At 40.0% G+C, this 19,209-nt stretch overlaps 1 protein-coding gene across 3 annotated transcripts in view; it reads left to right on the top strand.

The window, feature by feature from the left end:
- The window catches only part of PRKG1 (protein kinase cGMP-dependent 1), a 393,753-nt gene that overhangs the window by 245,638 nt on the left and 128,906 nt on the right, over positions 1-19,209 (top strand). For all 3 annotated transcript variants that reach the window (XM_042818630.1, XM_042818631.1, XM_042818632.1), the window contains exon 5: positions 6,047-6,110. In XM_042818630.1, the coding sequence (XP_042674564.1) occupies positions 6,047-6,110 (64 nt within the window). The remainder of the gene's footprint in view (positions 1-6,046; positions 6,111-19,209) is intronic.

Below are 19,209 nucleotides of genomic sequence, written 5' to 3'. Positions count from 1 at the left end.
CTTGGTGGTGAGCCTGGCCTCATCCATTTGCCTCCCACCTCCCTTTACATATTATAAACATTAATAGGACAAGGAGGCTTGTAACTTGAACGCAGGAAGTTCCATATTAACTTTTTTATGATAATGGTGACAGAGCCCTGGAACAGGCTGCCCGGAGGGGTTGTGGAGTCTCCTTCTGTGGAGGCATTCAAGACTTGTCTGGATGCCTACCTGTGTGACCTGCTATAGGGTTCCTGCTTTAGCAGAGAGGTTGGGCTTGATGATGCCTTGATGTCCCTTTCAACCCCTGCATTTCTGTGGTTCAATATGATCCCACTTGAACCAGCACCAGCCGTCTCTCAGGACAGATGTCAAAGTGAAAAGGTAAGCTACCCTTTGTGCTCTGGAGCCATGTGAGGGTTGTCTGGAGCAGTACGTGTCAGTTTAAGAAGGCAAAGAGAAGATAACATAAATGATTTCACAGTGACTTTTCTGAGTGTTTCCAATAAGGCCAGAAACAAGTTTCTTAGCTCTTTTGTTAAGGCCAGACCATGGCAGAGCTAGTAGTTCATATCTGACACAACTTGATGGCTCTGGATGGCTGCCTGTTATAGAACGTTTCTAGCTTTAGTTGCTGAAAACATTTTATGTGAAAATCCTAAATCAAGAGGCAGCTTCTATTAGGTAAGATTTATTCTCCATTCTTTCAGAGAGGAGAGGCAGTGCTTTAGGGGCATCTCAAATGTGGTAAAGAAAGAGCAAAAACATTTAGCGTTTTTCAACTTTCATTCCAGCTGGGTGCAAAAGGAATTTCAGGGAATGCAGACAGACTCCATTCCTTGTTGCTGATTTATTTTGATTTTTAAACTATGCTTACCCATCTGGCCTAAGGCAGAGAACAGTGGCAACAACTGCATTTGTTACAGTGCCAACCAGTAATAAAAGATAAAGCCTTTGTTTCTCCTTTAACCCATAAGGGCTGCTGACTGCAAAACTAGGTGAACACTTCTAATGAACACCCTTTAAAAGCTGAGGAAACATGTCTTGAAGTGCATTTAGAAAGTGAATAACTGCTTTTGTGTTGGGCTGAATACAACACACAGCCAAGGACCCTGCACCATTCTCATGTGTGTGTCAGAACAGATGCGCTGTCTGTCGGAGTGCTGGCGTCTGTGCCATGGAATGTTTCTTTGGATAGAATCAGCCCCTTGGATTGCAGCCAGGAAAATTTGGAAGCCCATGCTAGCTTAGTACTGGGGTAGTCCCCTGGGATGAATGAAAAGTTACGCAGTCACCTACTTCATGTACTTGCCTGCAGATTGTAGGTGTTGGTAACGGGGAATGTTGCTTGCATCTAAGTCAGAGGCTACAGATCACTGCAGATCAAGACATGACCTTTTGAGCCTCCTTCTACCCCCTTTCAAATTGGGAATGTCTTTGCTTTTGTATTTGGACAGAGATTCCTCATGGACATTTTTGCACAGTTGTTTTTCCCTGTTTTGGCATCCTCTGTTTAACGTGTTGAGCTCCCTGTTAGTTTCCAGAGCCAGCAGGAAAGCTGCTCTGCAGTTCCTACTGACAGCAAGTAATTCCCCACAGTGCCCTCACAAGGTCTATGGATTGTCAAGTACAGAACATTCCACAGCTGAATACCATGGGGTATAGCTAACAAAAAGTTACCTCATTGCCAGCTTGAGCAGCTCTTCCACCAGTGCAGCTAGTTCAGTTCTGTTTTGTAGTCAAAGGAAAGTCTAGCAAAGCTAGGGACAGGGAGCAATAAAGCATTGTTGTGTTTGTGGATAGATTTAAAAACATGAAGGTTTATTGCCATTTGCTGTAAAACTCAATTTGCTTATGCAGACTTGAGCCATGAAGCCACTAACCAGGCAGAAAACCCTGGGTAGGAATCTGGTTATCCTCACTGTGTTCTAAAAAGTAGCATTGTAGGATGGCTGCTCTTCGGGTGGGTTTTGTGTATTTTTGCAGATGGAGCATGTAAAATAGTAGTAGAATGGGTAGTGGTTCCTTTAGTGGAATGGAATCATTCTACTAGTGAGTAGTAGAAACATTTCTGAGTACCCATGTCACTATAAAAAACTTTCAGGAGTAGGGGGAGACTGCAGCTGAATAGAACTTCAGTGTCTTTATTCCATACCCAGATTTATGTCATTAATCTCATAACGTAGGCAGAAGTTCTTATGATTGTGGTTTTTTTAAACTGTTGCTGTTACAAGCATTACTTGCTGCGGTGTTGATCACCAACCAGCTCTTTGCATCACAGGGGAGTTTGCAGCAGAGCTGGAGCATCTTCTGCAATGAAACACTCACCCATTTTTTCTCAAAATATGTTTAAAGGATTAGGCAGCAGAAAAGGCCCTGGTCACCTTCTGTCTGACCTAGGAGTGCCCAGGGTGTTCAGCCAGGATGAACAAGGAGGGATGCTGATACCTGCCTCTGCCTGAGTTGTGTCTGAATGTAGATCTTTGCCTTTCAATAACGTATTCAGTGCTCTTCATTATTGGGAATACAAGGCAGCTGGAGGAAGTCCCTAGGGCAGGGTTTTCAGACGTGGCAAACACAGCTTGAAGGCAAGGCTGCACACGTTGTTGGCATCCAGTCTGTGGAAGATGCGGTTCTTTCACTATGTAGGTGATGGTTATGAAGAGAACATCACATGGATGTTTTAAAGCCTTCATTACTTATTTTTTTAAGGACTGGGGTTAAAAACACTTCATAGGGCAAGTCTGGGTTTACTTAATTCTGCATTTTTAGTCATGGACACAGGATAGGTCATTTCATAATGGAATTGAGCCATGTTTACTTTGATTTATTCTATCATAAATAATGGATATATCTGAATTGAAATGCTGGATGTTCTGTTTTCAGACTGAAGTTGCACAATGTAGAATGTAACTCTGCTTACTTGTTGCTGTGCTACAAAATCTTTAAAGATTTCTTACTTTGGTGCCTTCTGCTCCTTTATGCTTTTGCAGTATATGTTTTCTACTCTGCTGTAGTGTGCTACTCAGATGTTTTCCTCTAAGCTGAGGCTTTATTTTCACGAGTGCACGTATCTATGAGTGGAAGTACTTTTCAAAATATCAGTCCTCATATGCAGATCTTAAAAAGCTACAGGCAGATTTTGGAAGGAGATAAGGATCTAATTTAGGATTCTGTTTAATGTTGTTATGAGGAAAACAGGAGTATATCTTATTTTAAATTGGCAAATAAAGTATACTGTGTTACATTGTGTCAATACTGTGTTATATTCTTCAGCACTTTTGGAATCTTTTTTTTTGTCAATTCTACCATCAGCTCTATATATCTGGATTCATAATGTATTTCTAACAGGCCAATAAATGTTTTCTCACTGTTTTTTCACCAAGGCATTTGTTTGAAACAGTTTGGGTTTTTTTGGTTCATGTTTTTTGGGGATATATATTGGACTTCAATGATGGGCAGTTTTGTATAACTTCCTCCAATGAAGCCCCGCTACAATTTGGCTGTACTACCACCTCCACTAAATCCATGATGTATTTTTGAGAACTCTTTGGCGTAATATAGTTGGAATTTGTTGTATTCTACAAGTTCTTTTTCTCTCTTGCTATGTTAAAGTTAGAAGCTTTTCTCTTAGGCAATTTTTCTTGTTTATTTAATATCCTAAGATTTCCATAATAAGACTTTTAATTCTTTCAGAGATTTCCTGCTGTTCCCATATTTTTTTCACGTTTGGGCTATAATGAATGTGCTCTGCTATCCTTCTATGGGTTGCACAGATTCACAGGATGTAATAAGCTTTTTTTTTTTAAAAAAAAAGAACAAACAACAAAAGCAATAAAACAAAATGTTTGCAATGAGGTTGTCCCCCAGTTTGGGAATGCTCTGATGCAACCACAGTAGAACTTGCCTGGATGTTTTTGAATGTTATCTTCTATTAGTTTGCTACTTACTTGGAAATGCAAATGTTTTTGGAATAAGCTTTTGTTCTATAATTAGGCCTGCGCATCACATAATGCCTTTTTAGTTGTTTTGTGGTCTGCATTGCTTTTCCATTGAAAAAGAGTGCTTTCAAAGGAAGAAGAAAAAGTTGAGAGCCTGAATAATCACAATTTTTTTTTCTGCATCAAGTTGTTCAATTTAGTTCTGCTGTTAATACATATTAATATATATACATTGCTGTTTCTGTTTTTAATAAATAGAAAGTCTGGAAATATGTTTTAATTCCACAGCAGTGTGGCATACATTTAAGTTAATAAAAACAAATTCTGCTTTAATTGTAATTGCAAATTAAGTTCACTGGGCACTTGACGTGGCAAGGAAGCTTGGCCTCGGACAGAGTATTATTTGCTAGCATGTTCTCTGCAGAGTCTGCAGACCTCCCTTTCTTTGTAAGGCTGAATTTCTTCTGGATGGACCAACAGCCACCAAATTGTGTATCTAGAAACTGCTTTGGGCTCATAGAACCTGGGTGGGTGATTACTACCCAGGCAGAAGACAAGACCTGCTCTGCAGCAAGTTCTGCGTTGCAAAAACCTTGTGAGTTTTTGGTTTCTGGAAAGTTATGGAAGTTATAGAGAACAATATCTATGCAGTTATATCAAAAGTAAAATGTGAAATCTCGTGTGGAAGGAAAAATCTGATGTGGAAGGAAAAATCTCATTTACTTAAGGTTTTATTTACTTCTCTGAAGGGATCTACCCCTAGCAGCCCACTCCCTCCTAACTTTGCACGTGATCATCAATGTTTCTGAGACTAGAGCAACACACTAGGGATCTAAATTGAATATTAGGAGCATAATCTTATGCATATGCTTTGCAATGAAGCATGATAAAGCAGCTCATGTTCTTGGAAATAAAACTCAAAAGAGCAATAGCATCTCAGTGCTATGTTTATGCTAATATCTCATATGGTTGCATTGCTAATTAGGCTACTGATGACAGGCATTTTTTAGTTAAAGTGGTTAGAGTTGTTCTTTCCTACCTCAGAAACGTACATTGTGCCCACGTGTTTTGTTTGGTGTCACCTGGGAATTTTGATGACTCAGTCAATTTCACATTGCTCATCCTCCCAGAATTCAGGCCTGTAGACCATGGGTGCATTTCTCTCCCACCTTGACCAGAAGGTCAAGTCTGGTGTGGGAGATACTGGCAAGTGAAATTCTACCAAAAAAAAAAAAAAGTGGAAAAGTTTCTACTTTGGCAAAAGAGAACAAGCAAGCCTTGGATGAGATCTTCAATAATTCTAACTGCTATTCAGTTCTTTTTTGTTGCAGTCTTTGTACCCTTTGTACTCCACATTTTTGTCTGTGTAGTCTCAGTCATTCATAGAATCATATCTAGTTTTGACCACATCCACAAAGTCCTTGGGCATGCTGTTCCAGTGCATCACCACATTCCGAGTGACAAACTTCCTCCTAATATCTAACCTAACCCTCCCCTGTCTCAGTTTAAAACCATTCCCCCTTGTCCTATCACCATCCACTTTCGTAAACAGCTGTTCCCCATCCTGTTTATACACTCCCTTCAAGTGCTGGAAGGTCGCAATGAGGTTTCCCTGGTGCCTTCTCTTCTCCAACAAGCCCAGTTCCCTCAACCTTTCCTCATAGAAAAAAACTATGAAACATAGGAGAAACTAAGAAAGGAACTTTCTCCCTTTATCTGCTGCTGATTGGAGTTATCCCTTTTGCATTTGTGGTCTGTTTATTAATTTATTTGTTTGCGTCTGGTGAGGTGGAGCAGGAAAGATTTGCTCAGTCATATATGTGACTGAACAGATTTGCAGCACATATTCATTCCATTAAATCCTTAATTGAATCGTAGTTGATTACCAGCTTTACAAGTGGTTCTCCAGATGTTTACCACGAGTGGTCTCCCGTCGTAACAAGTCAACATTTAAAAATACATCTGAGCTGGTAGATGAAGATTGGATTCCTGTGATGTATGTTGATTTTCTGCCGACCTCTTGTTCAGCCGCAAACGATGAGGGCCAAATACAAATGAAACAACTGCAGCTGAGTTTAAAAAAGATAGGGAGCTATGCATTAATTAAAATTTCTCTTGTATTGCAGTGTTCCCACATTCCAGAGCCTTCCTGAGGAGATACTCAGTAAGCTTGCAGATGTCCTTGAAGAGGTAAGTGTGTTTAATTTTGAGAGCTAATGAGTTCAGAGTTTGTGAGTCTTTTGGTAGCAATATCCAGGCTCTTTTCCAAAAGAACAGCTTCACAGTTTTACTCCCAATTATGGTTGACTAGTCCAGCATGTCAAGACTATGAGAGGAGTCGTGTGGGAAAAAATGAATTCATTTCTGAACAAGGCTTACATGTCTTTGATCGGATTTCCATCAAAACATTTGTTTCCTGCATTGTGTAAAGAGGAAACCTTCTGACCTGGGTCACTGGTAGAGAATAGGGCACGTGGAAATACCATTTCTTTTCAGATGTGATAGGAGACTTACATTAGAAGCCAAAACCAGGCCTTAGAGTAGGTGTTATGGAAAGGCTACTCTCATTAGAATTACAGCAGAGATGGGCAGGTATAATATATGTCAGGAATTTTGAAAGCCTGAAGTTGTGCCTTGCCTACCTGGCTGTAACTGGTATCTCATTAGTGTCAGGCTCTCTATTTAAAGTCTTGTCCTGTAAGCAAATGTGTAAATTGGATGCAAAATATGAGTTGAAGGCAGTTTGTCCATATAGTGTATTCAGATAGCTCTCCATTCTGGACCTGACAAATTGCTTGTTACTGAACACTACAGAAACTGCTAAGAAAACCCTTTAAAATGTAGCCTCGTGTGATTTAACTGTAGGAAACTTGTGTACAGCAAGGTGTTTTTTGTCATTCCTTGTTACTTTTTTTTTTTTTTTTAAATACAAGCCAATCATAGGAGCCAGTCCTAATAAATGTTAATGGGAAAGTGTTTCTCTGTACTAAGTACTACCTCTGCCACTGATTTTAAGAAACAAAGCTGCTGACATTTAACTTGATTTCTAGAGCATTGGTAGGACATTGTTATTTCTTCGCCTATTTATTTAGTATACAGATGAATTCACGTTTATCATGCAACATAATTGCATATTCATAGATAAGCTTTATTTCCTTTACTGCTGGAGAAGTCTTCAGATTTAGAGCTGTATTGCCTCTTTATGCTGTGAATTAAATGTGCATATCTCCAACACGCCTGATCAGAAACAGGTAGTTAATTTGCTTGGATCACATAATCAATGCTAAGCTCCTTATTGAGAGTTAACAAAAAGATTCAAGGGAGAGTGGGCTTCAGGGGGGAATCAGAACAAATATCAGTGAATAAATTAGGCATGGAAGTAGTAATCATTTGTTGGTTGGTCCAAGACCACTCTTGTTTATTTTAAACAATAAGGGCAGCTGATATAGCCATGTTGTAAGGTTGTTCCCAGTCCTTACTGGGATCTGCAGGATATGGCTCCCAAAACAAATTGCTTCCAGTTTCTGATTTGGAGTCATCCTTGTTATTCCTTATGTTTTAATTTGACTGAATATATTTTGCATAAACTATAAAATTTTACTATTACACAGTGCACCTTATTTAACAGTATCCAACATGCTGAAACTAGGCAGCAATAGCTTTACTTTATCTTCTCTGTTGCTGTAACAAATGTTGAATAAAAGTGACTCATTCAGACAATTAGAAGCGGGGAAAAATCTTTCGTAATGTCAATGTTTCATGCAATTTTTCTTCTGATATACTTCTGTAAATTAACGCAACGCTTCTGTCCTACATTCTTTAAATGAATTCTAAAAAGTGTTAACTAAAGCCCAGAAGAAAAGAAAAACAACATGCTGTTTAATTGCCCATTATCAAAATCAAACCTGGGAATGGCATTAAGAAGACAGAAGGAAAAAGGTCAATATTTGATGATATAATTTAATTTCTGGAATTGGTGGAAATACTAACTCAAGTTTCGTAGCATAGATGACTCGAATGAGAATTAACAAAACACTGGGGAATCTCCCTTTCAATTGCAACAGTTCTGACTTGTGTATCATCACTCACATCACTGCAATTTCTTGTGATTTATAGGCATGTGAAAGTCAAAGCACATTTATGGAGCTCAGCATTAGCAAATCCAAACTCAAGCTACCCATTGTATTGACAAGGCCGTAGCTGCTCCCACTTCTAGACTGAAGTTTCACTGGACCCAGGCTGGCACAGCTGGCACTTATCTTGTAGGTTACAACTACAGCCAAACAATAGCCAGATTTGGGCAGAGCTTCTGCAAGTGTCCAAAGCCTACCTCTGTCTGCTTCCTTACCAATTTAGTTAAATTAATGTATTTTAACGTGACATAGATGCTTGCTAATTACACAATGTATAGCTGACTCTTTATTAACGTTTTTCAAAATGTCATGTAACCACTGCAGTGATTTTTCACTGCCATGGAAAGCTGAGCAGCCCTTTCAGCAGATACGGTGATTTAGCTTGGCTTTGATGCCATCTCTGTTGAAACAGCTCTGTTTGGCCTATGATTTTATTGCATTGTTTATCCTTGTGCTTACTGAACATAATGCATGAGTCAATGAGTAATATGTTTCTGCAGCTCAAGACTTGATGTTTATTTTGCTTGGGCTTTGGAAGTATTAAGGAGGTGGTTTGTGTAGTCACTCTGTCTGCCTGTAGGATAGTCCCCTCAAAGCACCTGTAACTAACTGCTTGCCTAAAACAAGCTTGATATGTGGGAGGAAGCATCAGTGATACAAAGTTCCTATGAGATTGATCCAAATTATTGGATAAATAGAGAAAACAGATTTGAATTATTATGTTTTGAGTCACACAGGCGGTTTTTGTGATCAGCTTCACCCTTGCTTCAAATAAACCGAGCTGGTGGTGGGGAAGCAAAGGTTAATGATGTTAATGCTGTGCAGGGGATGAAGGACCAAAATTAATCATTCTGCACGACAAACAACTTTGTTATCCCTCTTTGCTGCGTACTTGAGATGTGAGATAACACTCATTACTAGTGTCTAGAAAAAGTGTACTAATGACATTTTTCTGTTATCCCCAATATCTTTCTCATTTTCCTTTCTTAGTTTTCGCTTTTTCATATTCTTCTTCAGCTGAAAAACTCCTTGATCTTGTTGTGCCCTTGGCTGCTCTTTGTTCAAAATCAGTTGCTCAGTGACAGTTGCCTCTGCCATGTATTCACAGTCTTGTTATCAAACAGCATTGAACTGGTAGCAGAGTAGTTTCTCTGTTGTTTTTTTGTTTGTTTTTGGTTGTTTTTTTTGTTGTTTTTGTAAAGCCAGTTGAGCCAGTTGCCATGTTTATGTTTAAATACTGGAGTATTAATATAGTAAGAGGAGGTAAGTTGCCAGCATGTGTCTTAAACATCACTGTTTATCCCTAACAAGTGCTGTGTGTCTCACATGTCCTGATACCTGAATCAGCAGTATAAGTATCTTTGCTCTGTTTCCTTTGGGAAACAGTACAAGAAAGACATGGAACTGTTAGAGCATGTCCAGAGGAAGACCACAAGGATGATGAGAGCAGGAGCATCTCTTTATGAATAAGGGTTGTGGAAGATGGGCTTGTTCAGCTTGGAGAAGGTTCCAGGGAGACGTCACTGTGGCATTCCAGTACTTGAGGTGAGCTTATAAACTGGAGGAGGGCTGATTTTTTTTACACCATCTGATAATGATGGGACAAGAAGGAACGGTTTTGAACTAAAAGAGGTGAGATTTAGATTAGATGTTAGGTGGAACTTCTTTTCTTAGAGGCTGGTGCAACCCTGGCCCAGACTGCCCAGAAGAAGCTGGGATGCTCCATCAACATTTGCAGAGAAGACCTGGCTGGATGTGGGGCCCTGGTCTGCCTGATCTGGTGGGCATCAATCAGCCCATGCAGGGGGATTGGAATTAGGTCATCTTTAAGGTCCCTTCCAAACCTAAGCTATTCTGTGATTTTTAGCAAGGGGTTATTAGGAAGATACTGAAGTTGCCATTGTATTTATTTACAGATTAACTCCGTTCATTATGTCCTTAAGAAAGGTTAAACAGGTTGGTAGAAGCAGATTAAATTGCCAGGATCTGCACTACCAATGAGAGAAAGAAGGGTTTTTCTGTGGTCATAGAAAAAGAGGAAGGTCAGGGAACAAACCACCCAAGCCCAGAGCACCTGAACTCTCAGTGTGTGACTCCTCATGGTAAATGTATAGGTACAACATATAGATGGCCAAACAGACTTGAGAGCAGATACTGTGAAAAAGAAATTCATGGGCAGAGAGAGGGACAGCTGAGCTTGGGAAGATGACTGACACATCTGAGGGAAGAAAAGAAGTTAATCCAGCATCTTTGTTCCCATTGTGGCCAAGGGTAGGAATGAGCTAGTATTAAGCATGGGTAATATTCAGAGTCTCTGGGCTCTGACATCCCTTTCTGGTTTTTTTTGTTTGTTTGTTTTAGGACAAAAATTACATATTTCATTGTGTCCTGCTTTCAGCTGAGACAGCATTATATTAGCATTATAATATCACAGCAATGTTGTGGTTGTTGCTGAGTACTGGGAATGCTCCAGGAGGAGAGGTGGAGCCTAGACAGCTGGCCTGAATTAGGCAAGGGCTTATTCCGTAGCGCTTGACAGCATGTGGGAGGCTATAGAGCTGGAATGGAGATCAGCCCCTGCTCAGGAATTGGCTGGGCAATATTGGCTGGGCAGTATACTGGTGGGTTTTGTTCTTGTTTTTATTTTCCTTTTCTGTCTTAGTAAATATTTTTTGTCTCATCCCATGAGTTCTGTTTTGCTTCCAGTTCTCTCTCTCATCTCACTTGGGGGAATGAGCAAACAGCTTTGTGACGCTGAGCTTCCTGCCAGGTTAAACCACAACACATTTTCATCTTGAGGTTGGTTCCCTTTCTTGTAACCTTTTCCTCCTTCAGGTATATCCTTTGTGTCATTCAAACATAAATTTATATCCTTGGAAGATTTATGTTGAGTATTGGTATTACAGTTAACAATACCTTATAATTAAGGTTGTTTGACCTTTTCTTTTTTGAAACCATTTCCACTAGCTTATGATTTCGATGGCTTATCCATTTATCTCAAATTATTCCTTGCAGCTGCTGGCCTACAGGTGATTTTTCTAAATTTTTTTTCCAAGTTAGGCTACTAATCTTGTTTGAAAGAGTGAGATTGCTTTGTCTGTGTGTAGGGGATGTACGTGTAATCTTCCTGAGTATCAGTCCTGGGCTTCTTGATTTACATAAGGCTTTCAAGATAGGGGTAGGAATGCAGAGGGCTTGGAGAGAATAATAGGTGATCTTGTGATTTAAAAGTTTTGTAGTTACAAATGCATAGAAAGGGGTTGAAATAAGGTTTCACTGACATTTCTAACTCTGGGATTTTCTAAATCCTGTGTACTTGATGTTCCTTCGCTGTTTCAGATTTAGCGTGTTAATCCACATCAGATGTTATGTATGAATCTTAGCAGCGAAATATTGTTTCTTTTCACAGATAATGTCAAACCTTTCTACATCAAATATATTTTTTCCTATGTATTATGTATCCAGGGCTGTAGATACCTCTGCGATGTATGCCCTCATGCTGGAGTGTGTACTTTTAAATATGACTTAAATTCCCCCAAATCAAGGATGCCAGCCACTTAATAAGTCCTAGGCTTTGTCCTTTTACTGCCCATTTTGGGTTGGGACTGTATTTACACCCTGGGACTTTGTTCCTTATGTTCCATGTCTGTTTTGGAAACTCTCACTAGAAGTGCTATTTCAGAATCTTAATTTATTGTGTTGTGGAGTCCTAAGTGCTGGTAATGTGCTTTCCATTATCCCAGGAGGCCATGGCTTGGCAACATCATTGATCCCAAAGCATGTATGGTAGTAGACAAAAGAAGCTGCCAAACTCTTTGAGCGATACAAGGGCAGAGAAATGTGTTAAATACCACAGGCTGATTATGCCAAGCCTGAACTCTGTTGGGGCACCTCACTGCACACAGGGCATGTTCTGGGAGAGTGATCTCCAAGTGCTGAAAGCATGGATTGCAGCAACACGTCTTAAGCCATTTAATTAATGCTGTTGTAAATTAATTTGAGGAGAGCTTCTTGCCACTCTCTTTTTTTTCTTTTTTTCTTTTCCATTGCGGGCGCTGTGCTTTGACAGCTTCCATGCTAAGATGCCAGCCATCCTTCTTTCTCCACCTTGTGAATTTAATACAGATTAAAAATTCCTGTGATGCCTCCATTTGATTAATGGAGTCTGAATGCAGTCCTCTTTTTATGTAAGATCACATGGCTAACAGTCAATAGAATGGGAGAAATACACAAAGTTAATTAGCTTTCAATGTAACCGGTATTTTTTCTAAATAAGACTGAGGATCATTCTTAGGTCTTTGTAGCCCTCAGCTGATCTATCCTGCAGGTGACAGCTGTCTCCTGAATGTAAACCTTGATGGCAGGTTATACCCGGACCAACAGTGATCGGCAAGAAATGAATAATGCTCCGATCTGGAGGTGCAAATATGAGGGGAATTAGAAAAAAAGCAAGGAAGAGCAAGAAGTTTGGGTTAGGAAAGATTTCTATTTTATATCTGATTGAAGCTAGCGCTCTATTAGAGTGTGTTTAATGTTTACCAAAGGGGCTTTGGGATATAGTTGAAGTGCGATGTGTGGGGGAAGTTAAACATTCAAATTGCCATTGTTTCATATACAGAAGAATTTCAATTTCTGATAACTCTATTTCTTATTATCTCATTTGAAAAATTAATATTTATGAAAACGTACTCCAGAAAATAAGCATTTTGGGTCTACTGCCAAAAAAAAAAAACAAAAAAAAAACACAACAGTTGAAAAAGTCACGTGCAGCAGTACAAAAAAGTAGTCAGCTGCAATGTCTAGAGCAGTGGAATAGAATAGCAGCTTCCTCTTAAGTACATGATGCTTTTTTTTGACCTTTAAGCCTATGCACTTCTGTGCATAGGGCCTTTGATGCTGCTGTGGAGCTGATGCCTACTAGCATGGTTTAATCAGTGAAATGTGTGTACATTCAGTGTACACATGCTGTATTTTCCACTGCAAATTGCAGCTGTTCAAAGAACTCCAGCATAAAAAAAAATAAAAATAATCAAGGAGTGCTAAGCTAATTGGAAAATAGATCATCATCTTTCCTTTTTTTGTCAGGGAGTAAAATACAGATAAATTACCTAAATATAATTCTAGAAGATACCAGGGAGAAACGGAAAAGCAGTCATGTTTTCCTCTACCTGATGACATGACTGTACAGTGATGCTAACTTAAAAGTTGCTCTAACATTTGCATTGGGGTAAAAGGTATCATTTTGATAAAAGCTTTTCTTCTGGTTTTCTGTCGCCTGTTTAAGCCCTTTAAAGGCAATGATGAATGACCTCACCCTTAATTATCACAGCAGAGGAAAGGAATTGTTTGAATATTCCCTGGTCCCTGACAATATGTCGAGAACCTCAACATCCATTTGTGCATTGCAGTTACCATCCTGATTGCTGTGGTTAAAATGAAGGAGATGTTTCTTTCCATAGCAGTTAAGTCTTATATCTTCTTCCTGTTCTTGCTGAAGCATCTGCTTGCAATGGATGTTGGAGAGAGGATGCTGAACATGGCAAACAGTTGATCTGATGCCACAGAACCCCTTCCTTTGTTTGCGAGAAGCCATTCATTGATGTTCAGGGCAACTTCTTGGAAGTTTGGGGATGAGAAAGAATAACTTTGTGATTGTCCCTTTTGCACACAGCAGAGTACATCCCTCCAGTACGAGACTGGGCTCAGGGCATGATCAACACATCTAGTGAGTTCTTCATACAAGTAATGAGTGAGTTTTGTATAAGCACTCAAAATTTCATCAGCTAGATGGTTCAGGCTAAGTAGAACATAATCTTTTTTTATTTTTTACTTAAGACTGCTTTTTTTTTTTTTTTTTTTTTTTTTTTTAACAAACAAATGGAATAAGCTATTATTTAAGTCTTCCATCCTACTAAAAAGTACGTACATCTTAATTTGATGGCTTCCACGGCCATTCCATCCAAGCGGAAATGAACACGTAAGGACTAACAGATCAACACGGATCTGACACCCAGGGTACACTCTCCTGTGCTTTTATTGGGTAGGAATTGAATGGAAAGCTGCCCTTGTGCCAGCAGTACTGATTCTCTGAAAACAAAAATCAACCAAATAACGTCTTACACAAATAAAACAGGGATGGGAAACCGAATGGGGGGGGGGAAGTACACCTTATATAACTCATGTAAATATTCAAGATAAACAGGGTTAAATTTTGGTTCATATGATGTGGTAGGGGAAAATTAGTACTGCTGTTTAATCTCAAGGTGCTGGGAAGTCAAGGTGTCATCAAGTCCTTGACTGTTTTTTCTCAATTTTATTGCTTTTCTAGATGTAATGCTGTCAGCAGCAGGAAACTCTGGTGCTATCTATATCAACAGAGCACGTAGATTTCTTTAGAAAAAGCATCAAGGGATGTAAAAGTGAAAAACTTCCTGAAAATATGCATGTAGGTGTTAGTACAAAGAAGTTTATTTGTTAATCTATGAGTAGATGTTACCCTTGCAAAATTCAGATATCATAATTATAATGAACATAAAGTTTCAGCACCTGAATGGCCAAGACCTCGAATGAGTTAACCATTATGTACCTTGGAAAAAAACACATCACCTGTGCAAGAACTGTTTAGCTTGGGTTCCTGCAGACTCAGCTGAGTCTTGGCTGGATTTAACACACAAAAAACAGATACTTAGATACAAGGGGGAGGATTGGGGCAGGGAAGCCCTTATCAAGCAGGAGATGGATCAGGAGCTCTCCTTTTGGCTTCAGCAGGCCAAAGGCTGTGGTGGTGCCCTGACCTCTGCTCAGTGTAAATTGTAGAGATCAAATGGCCCCAATGGAACATGAATTAAATCCCCAGTATGCAAAGAAATACCTTGGATCCTGAATATTAATACAATAGGGCGATCCTTTACCTTTATTTAGCATACCTCTAAAATTCATTACACTTGTGTTCTGCTCATCGCAGGTTTTTTCTTTAGAAATAGCTCAATATTCCCATCTTGACTAAATCCATTCATGGCAGTTACAACAGCAGCCACTGGCCTTTGCAGAGTCTGGTTCCTCTTACAATTTCCTCTCCATTTGGGCCAGCTTGGTGATGATCATGGTATTTTCACCTCACCTCTTTCTTCATTTACTGCTGAAGCTCTCTTTTCTCCAGTGAAATCCCTTTAGTGAACATGCATGAGGCCATTTCCATGTCTTGGAAATGACTTCTGAACTGCAAATGTATAGCTTGTGTGTCTCTGTTAGCACTTGGGCCCTACTCACAGTGGGACCTGTTGGGTGTTTGCAGTGGCTACAGTCATTGACCAGACCAAGACCTGCAGCTACACAGGGCTTCTGCCAAATCTGCTTTATGATTGGAGAATTATGCTATCTTTTAAACTGAATTTTATTAAATGACTTTTAAAAATCTCTCAAGAAGCAGCTTTGCATTTATGATGAAAATCTGAGCTGTTTTGGAAGGATCTCATTCAGAGGCTTTTCATGGGGAACTGGATTGCACCAGAGGTGGCAGGAATTTATTATTATCAATTGTTAATTGGTTCTCAGAAGTACTCCTGCCCTTTTATTTTGGCTGACTTCTTCTGCCACAAACACAAATCTGTTTGTTTTTTTCCACTGCAGATTGCAAAATGCACTAAAGTTTTGTCAAAGTTTTTGAGGCACCATGGCTGGAGAATTGCAACTTATATGGCCCACCAAAGCATGTAGATACATGTATGTGTACAGAGACGGTAAATCTATGCAAGAATCACATTTGAATGGGTGGGAGTTCGAGGTTCTAAAAAGGTTTCCTTAGCTGTTAATACAGCACAGTTTCAGCATGGAGCAGGGAGCTGAGTATTGAAATGGATCAAAGAAGAGGAAGTAGTTGAAGTGTGGGGATGTGCCTCCCCACCTAGAGAAGCTACAGGCTGCTCATCAATATAAAGCATTAGTTCTCCTGGCTACTCAGCAGCATCCTGCAGCGAGGATGGGAAAGCCACTGTTGGTCTTCATAGTGTGAGTGGAGAGTTCTGCAGGGAGTTGTGCCACTCTTTAGCACGATCCCACTGGTGTTGTACAAGGGAAACTTTTTCTAGGTAGGCGCAGTCATGGAGTCATCCAGATATTTCTTGATATCCATGGAAATAATAATCCAAGGTGATGTTGTGCTGTTACCCCTCCTGAGGTGCAGCCCTGGCAGAGGCTCTCAGAGCACAGCCTTAAAAATCTCTAATTTATGGCTTATTCTTTGAATGCCTGCAGAGACCAACAGAGATGATGGAGTTGTGAAATCACGTTGTAGGAATGCCAATAACTTGAGAACAAGTGGGAGACTCCTGTTTTCAGTCTGAATCTGGAAGTGCAGTGTTCTTGTTGCAAACTTCATGCATCTTCCAGAAAAGTTTTAGCCTTCCCTGTTTGTCAGCTTCCTCTGGAGGAGCATCATCCTTTCCTGATTATTATGCTGTCCCCCTGCGTTAAGCATCTCTCTCGTTAGCAAAAACCTCTCACCTAGCTTACTGCATAGAAAATCCACTTCTGCTGTGATGTGGTTGTTATCAGGGCATGTGACAGTGTCATGGAACAGTTTCTTAGGGAGCAGAAGTAACTGAAACACTGCTTCAAGCTTCAGAGTTTTTTTATTATAATAATAATTATTCTTTTGTAACAATGGTTGAGTAGAGATTAAGTTCTCTTTGTGAAAACTCCCTGATAAGTTACTCATTTACAAAGCTGCCACATTTGATGATGGGCAAACCTGGTTGCTCTGACAGCTTGGATTAAAACTAGCTCTAATCTATCTGGAATGTATTTCTGTACTATCTGTAAATGGATTTTTTATCCTGTCCATCACAGCCAGAAAAGAAAGGAAAAGGAAAAAAAAAAAAAAAAAAAAAAACAACCACCACTAACAAAATAACCTGTTCTTTTGTTTCTAATCTTCAATGATTCCCAGGGTTTCATAGATGTGAAAAAAGGATTTAATGAAATCTGTAACGTATCATTTCCACAAGCAGATTTACAGATTTTTTTTTTTAAGCATGCAAGGTTGATTTAAATGAGTGGTCACAGCAAACTCCAAAGATCCAAGCAGAGGTCTCCTGTGTGATGCAGCCACGTTCCAACACCTGCTGCCTCACAGCAGTTTGTAAGAAGCATTGTAGCATGCCTGGATATCGAAACCTGTTGTGGGTTTATCTGTGTGAAGAGGTTGGAAGGTATGGACAAACATCCACCTACTTACTGTCTTGAAGTAAGTTTGAAAGTTTGGCACCAGTTTCATCTAGCATGATGGGCAGAGTACAGATTCATACAGCTAATAAAAGTAAAGTATTAATACTTTTGTTGCTGAGTTGTGCTAAACATGGTACAGCATTGTTTTCTCTCAGTGAATTACCCAAGAGGAAAGCCACACACAGATGTCACAGTTTTAATGCCTGCTGTGTGAGCTCAGGCCCAGCAGTCTGGTTTGCAAGGAGCACTTCTGGGGCTGATAGCAGCACCTGCTGGAGCTGTTCTGACAGCCTGGACACATGCCTCCCAAGCCTTATATTTGCATCGATGAGGTATTTGCTTGATGCCACGGCTTTGTGCAGGGACGAATGAGACTGGGGGCTTCTGCTTGCTGTAATGGGAAGCCTGCAGGGAGAGCTCATGGCTATTTCTGTCCGGTGAGATCATCTTCTGTAAGCTTAATCTAATAGCAGTTTAAAAAAATGCCTTGTTTTAACTCGTGTATTGCTGGTTACATACATAGGCTCATGTTGGTGGCAGTAAGCTTGCCTGACTTGTCTCATTTTTCTTTTCTGGAACCAAAGAAACAAAATCCAACCTTATTTGCAAATGTTGCATGATTTCCAGTCTGTACTCCTAAATGGTATGAAGCAGAAAAAAGTGACTTGCTTCTAGTAAAGCTCCTTTTATCTTTAGAAGGTGCATTGTCTGCACTTTATCTGTAAAAGCAGAAAAATATAATTAGAAATTACGTTGAATATTAATTAATTTGATGGGTGTTTTCCCTTTGATTTAAACTCTTTTCCACTGGCTTCCCTTATAGCATTGCCCACAGTGACACCTACTGGCATTCGAAACAAGGGTGGCTTGCAGGCTGATGCCTCCTGGGCAAGTCATGCGGGGGGATGTATTAATGAAATCCAGAAGATGGAAAGCGTGGCAATGGAGATACCTCTGGCCGCCTAGGGGATGGCTCTGAAGCAGGCTGTGGGTGCTGCCTCCCCACTCTGTGCTGGACATCGTGCCTGGAGTCTTGTCTACAAGCTGAATGAGAGCCTTCTGTAATGGTGACAGTCAGTGATCTCAGCTCTGTGCTTAGAGAATAAGCAAACATTAGAAAGGGGAGATGCCTCCCTTCCATGGGCTGCAATGACTTCTCAAAGCATAACACTGCTGGCAGATGTTTTTGTTGCCAGGAAGTTTATTTTCCTTGGGAAATGAACTTGCCTGTGCCCTTTTGTGTAGCTTTCATTTTTGTGTCCGTATATTAAACATTCAATTAAGGTCCCAAGGTTATATGTGAGCTAACTTCTTATTTGCCACTTTTGGTGTGGTATTTGCAGTATCTCACAGTTGTAATAGTAGTAATCGAAAGTGTCTTTTTGATAACAGAAATCCATTTTATCCTTAATCCATGAAATACTAGGCATTGGATATCTTAATAGATGACCACAAGACTAAGCTGCTGGAGGAAAACAGAAAGGCATTAGGAATGGAGTTACTGATGTGGTAAAATTGAAATGGCCTTATTTCCATACTGAGCAGAATGCAACAAAACAGCCTTTGATATAAGTTTTATTTACATTTTTAATATGTTTCTGTCACTCTTAATAGGAAATTTTTAGTGAAGCTTCCCAAAGTGAAGTTTCTGGCTCTGTAGGGGTCTGATCCTGTCTCCCAGAAAAAGGGATGAGGGGACAACAGGTGACTGCAGGGCTCCCTGTTGACCGAATTTGTGTGCCATCCATCCAATAAAGCCACCTCCTGAGCTTTCCATACCAGCCTTCACTCATCAGAGCCTTCTCCTGCTTGCCAGCATGAAAAGCTGAAGTGCTGGAGGAAAGGTGGAATGATGCACAGCATCAGCACTCCTTGAGGAACTCATTTGGTACCAGAGGAACCTGTGGGCACATCTTTGTCTACCTGCAGCT

This window comes from Centrocercus urophasianus, unplaced genomic scaffold (assembly GCF_019232065.1).
Source record: "Centrocercus urophasianus isolate 14NV4802_14NV808 unplaced genomic scaffold, USGS_Curo_1.0 seq_17, whole genome shotgun sequence".
Taxonomy (NCBI): domain Eukaryota; kingdom Metazoa; phylum Chordata; class Aves; order Galliformes; family Phasianidae; genus Centrocercus; species Centrocercus urophasianus.
The sequence above is the reverse complement of the archived record's forward strand: the minus strand, read 5'-3'. Positions and strand labels throughout refer to the sequence as shown.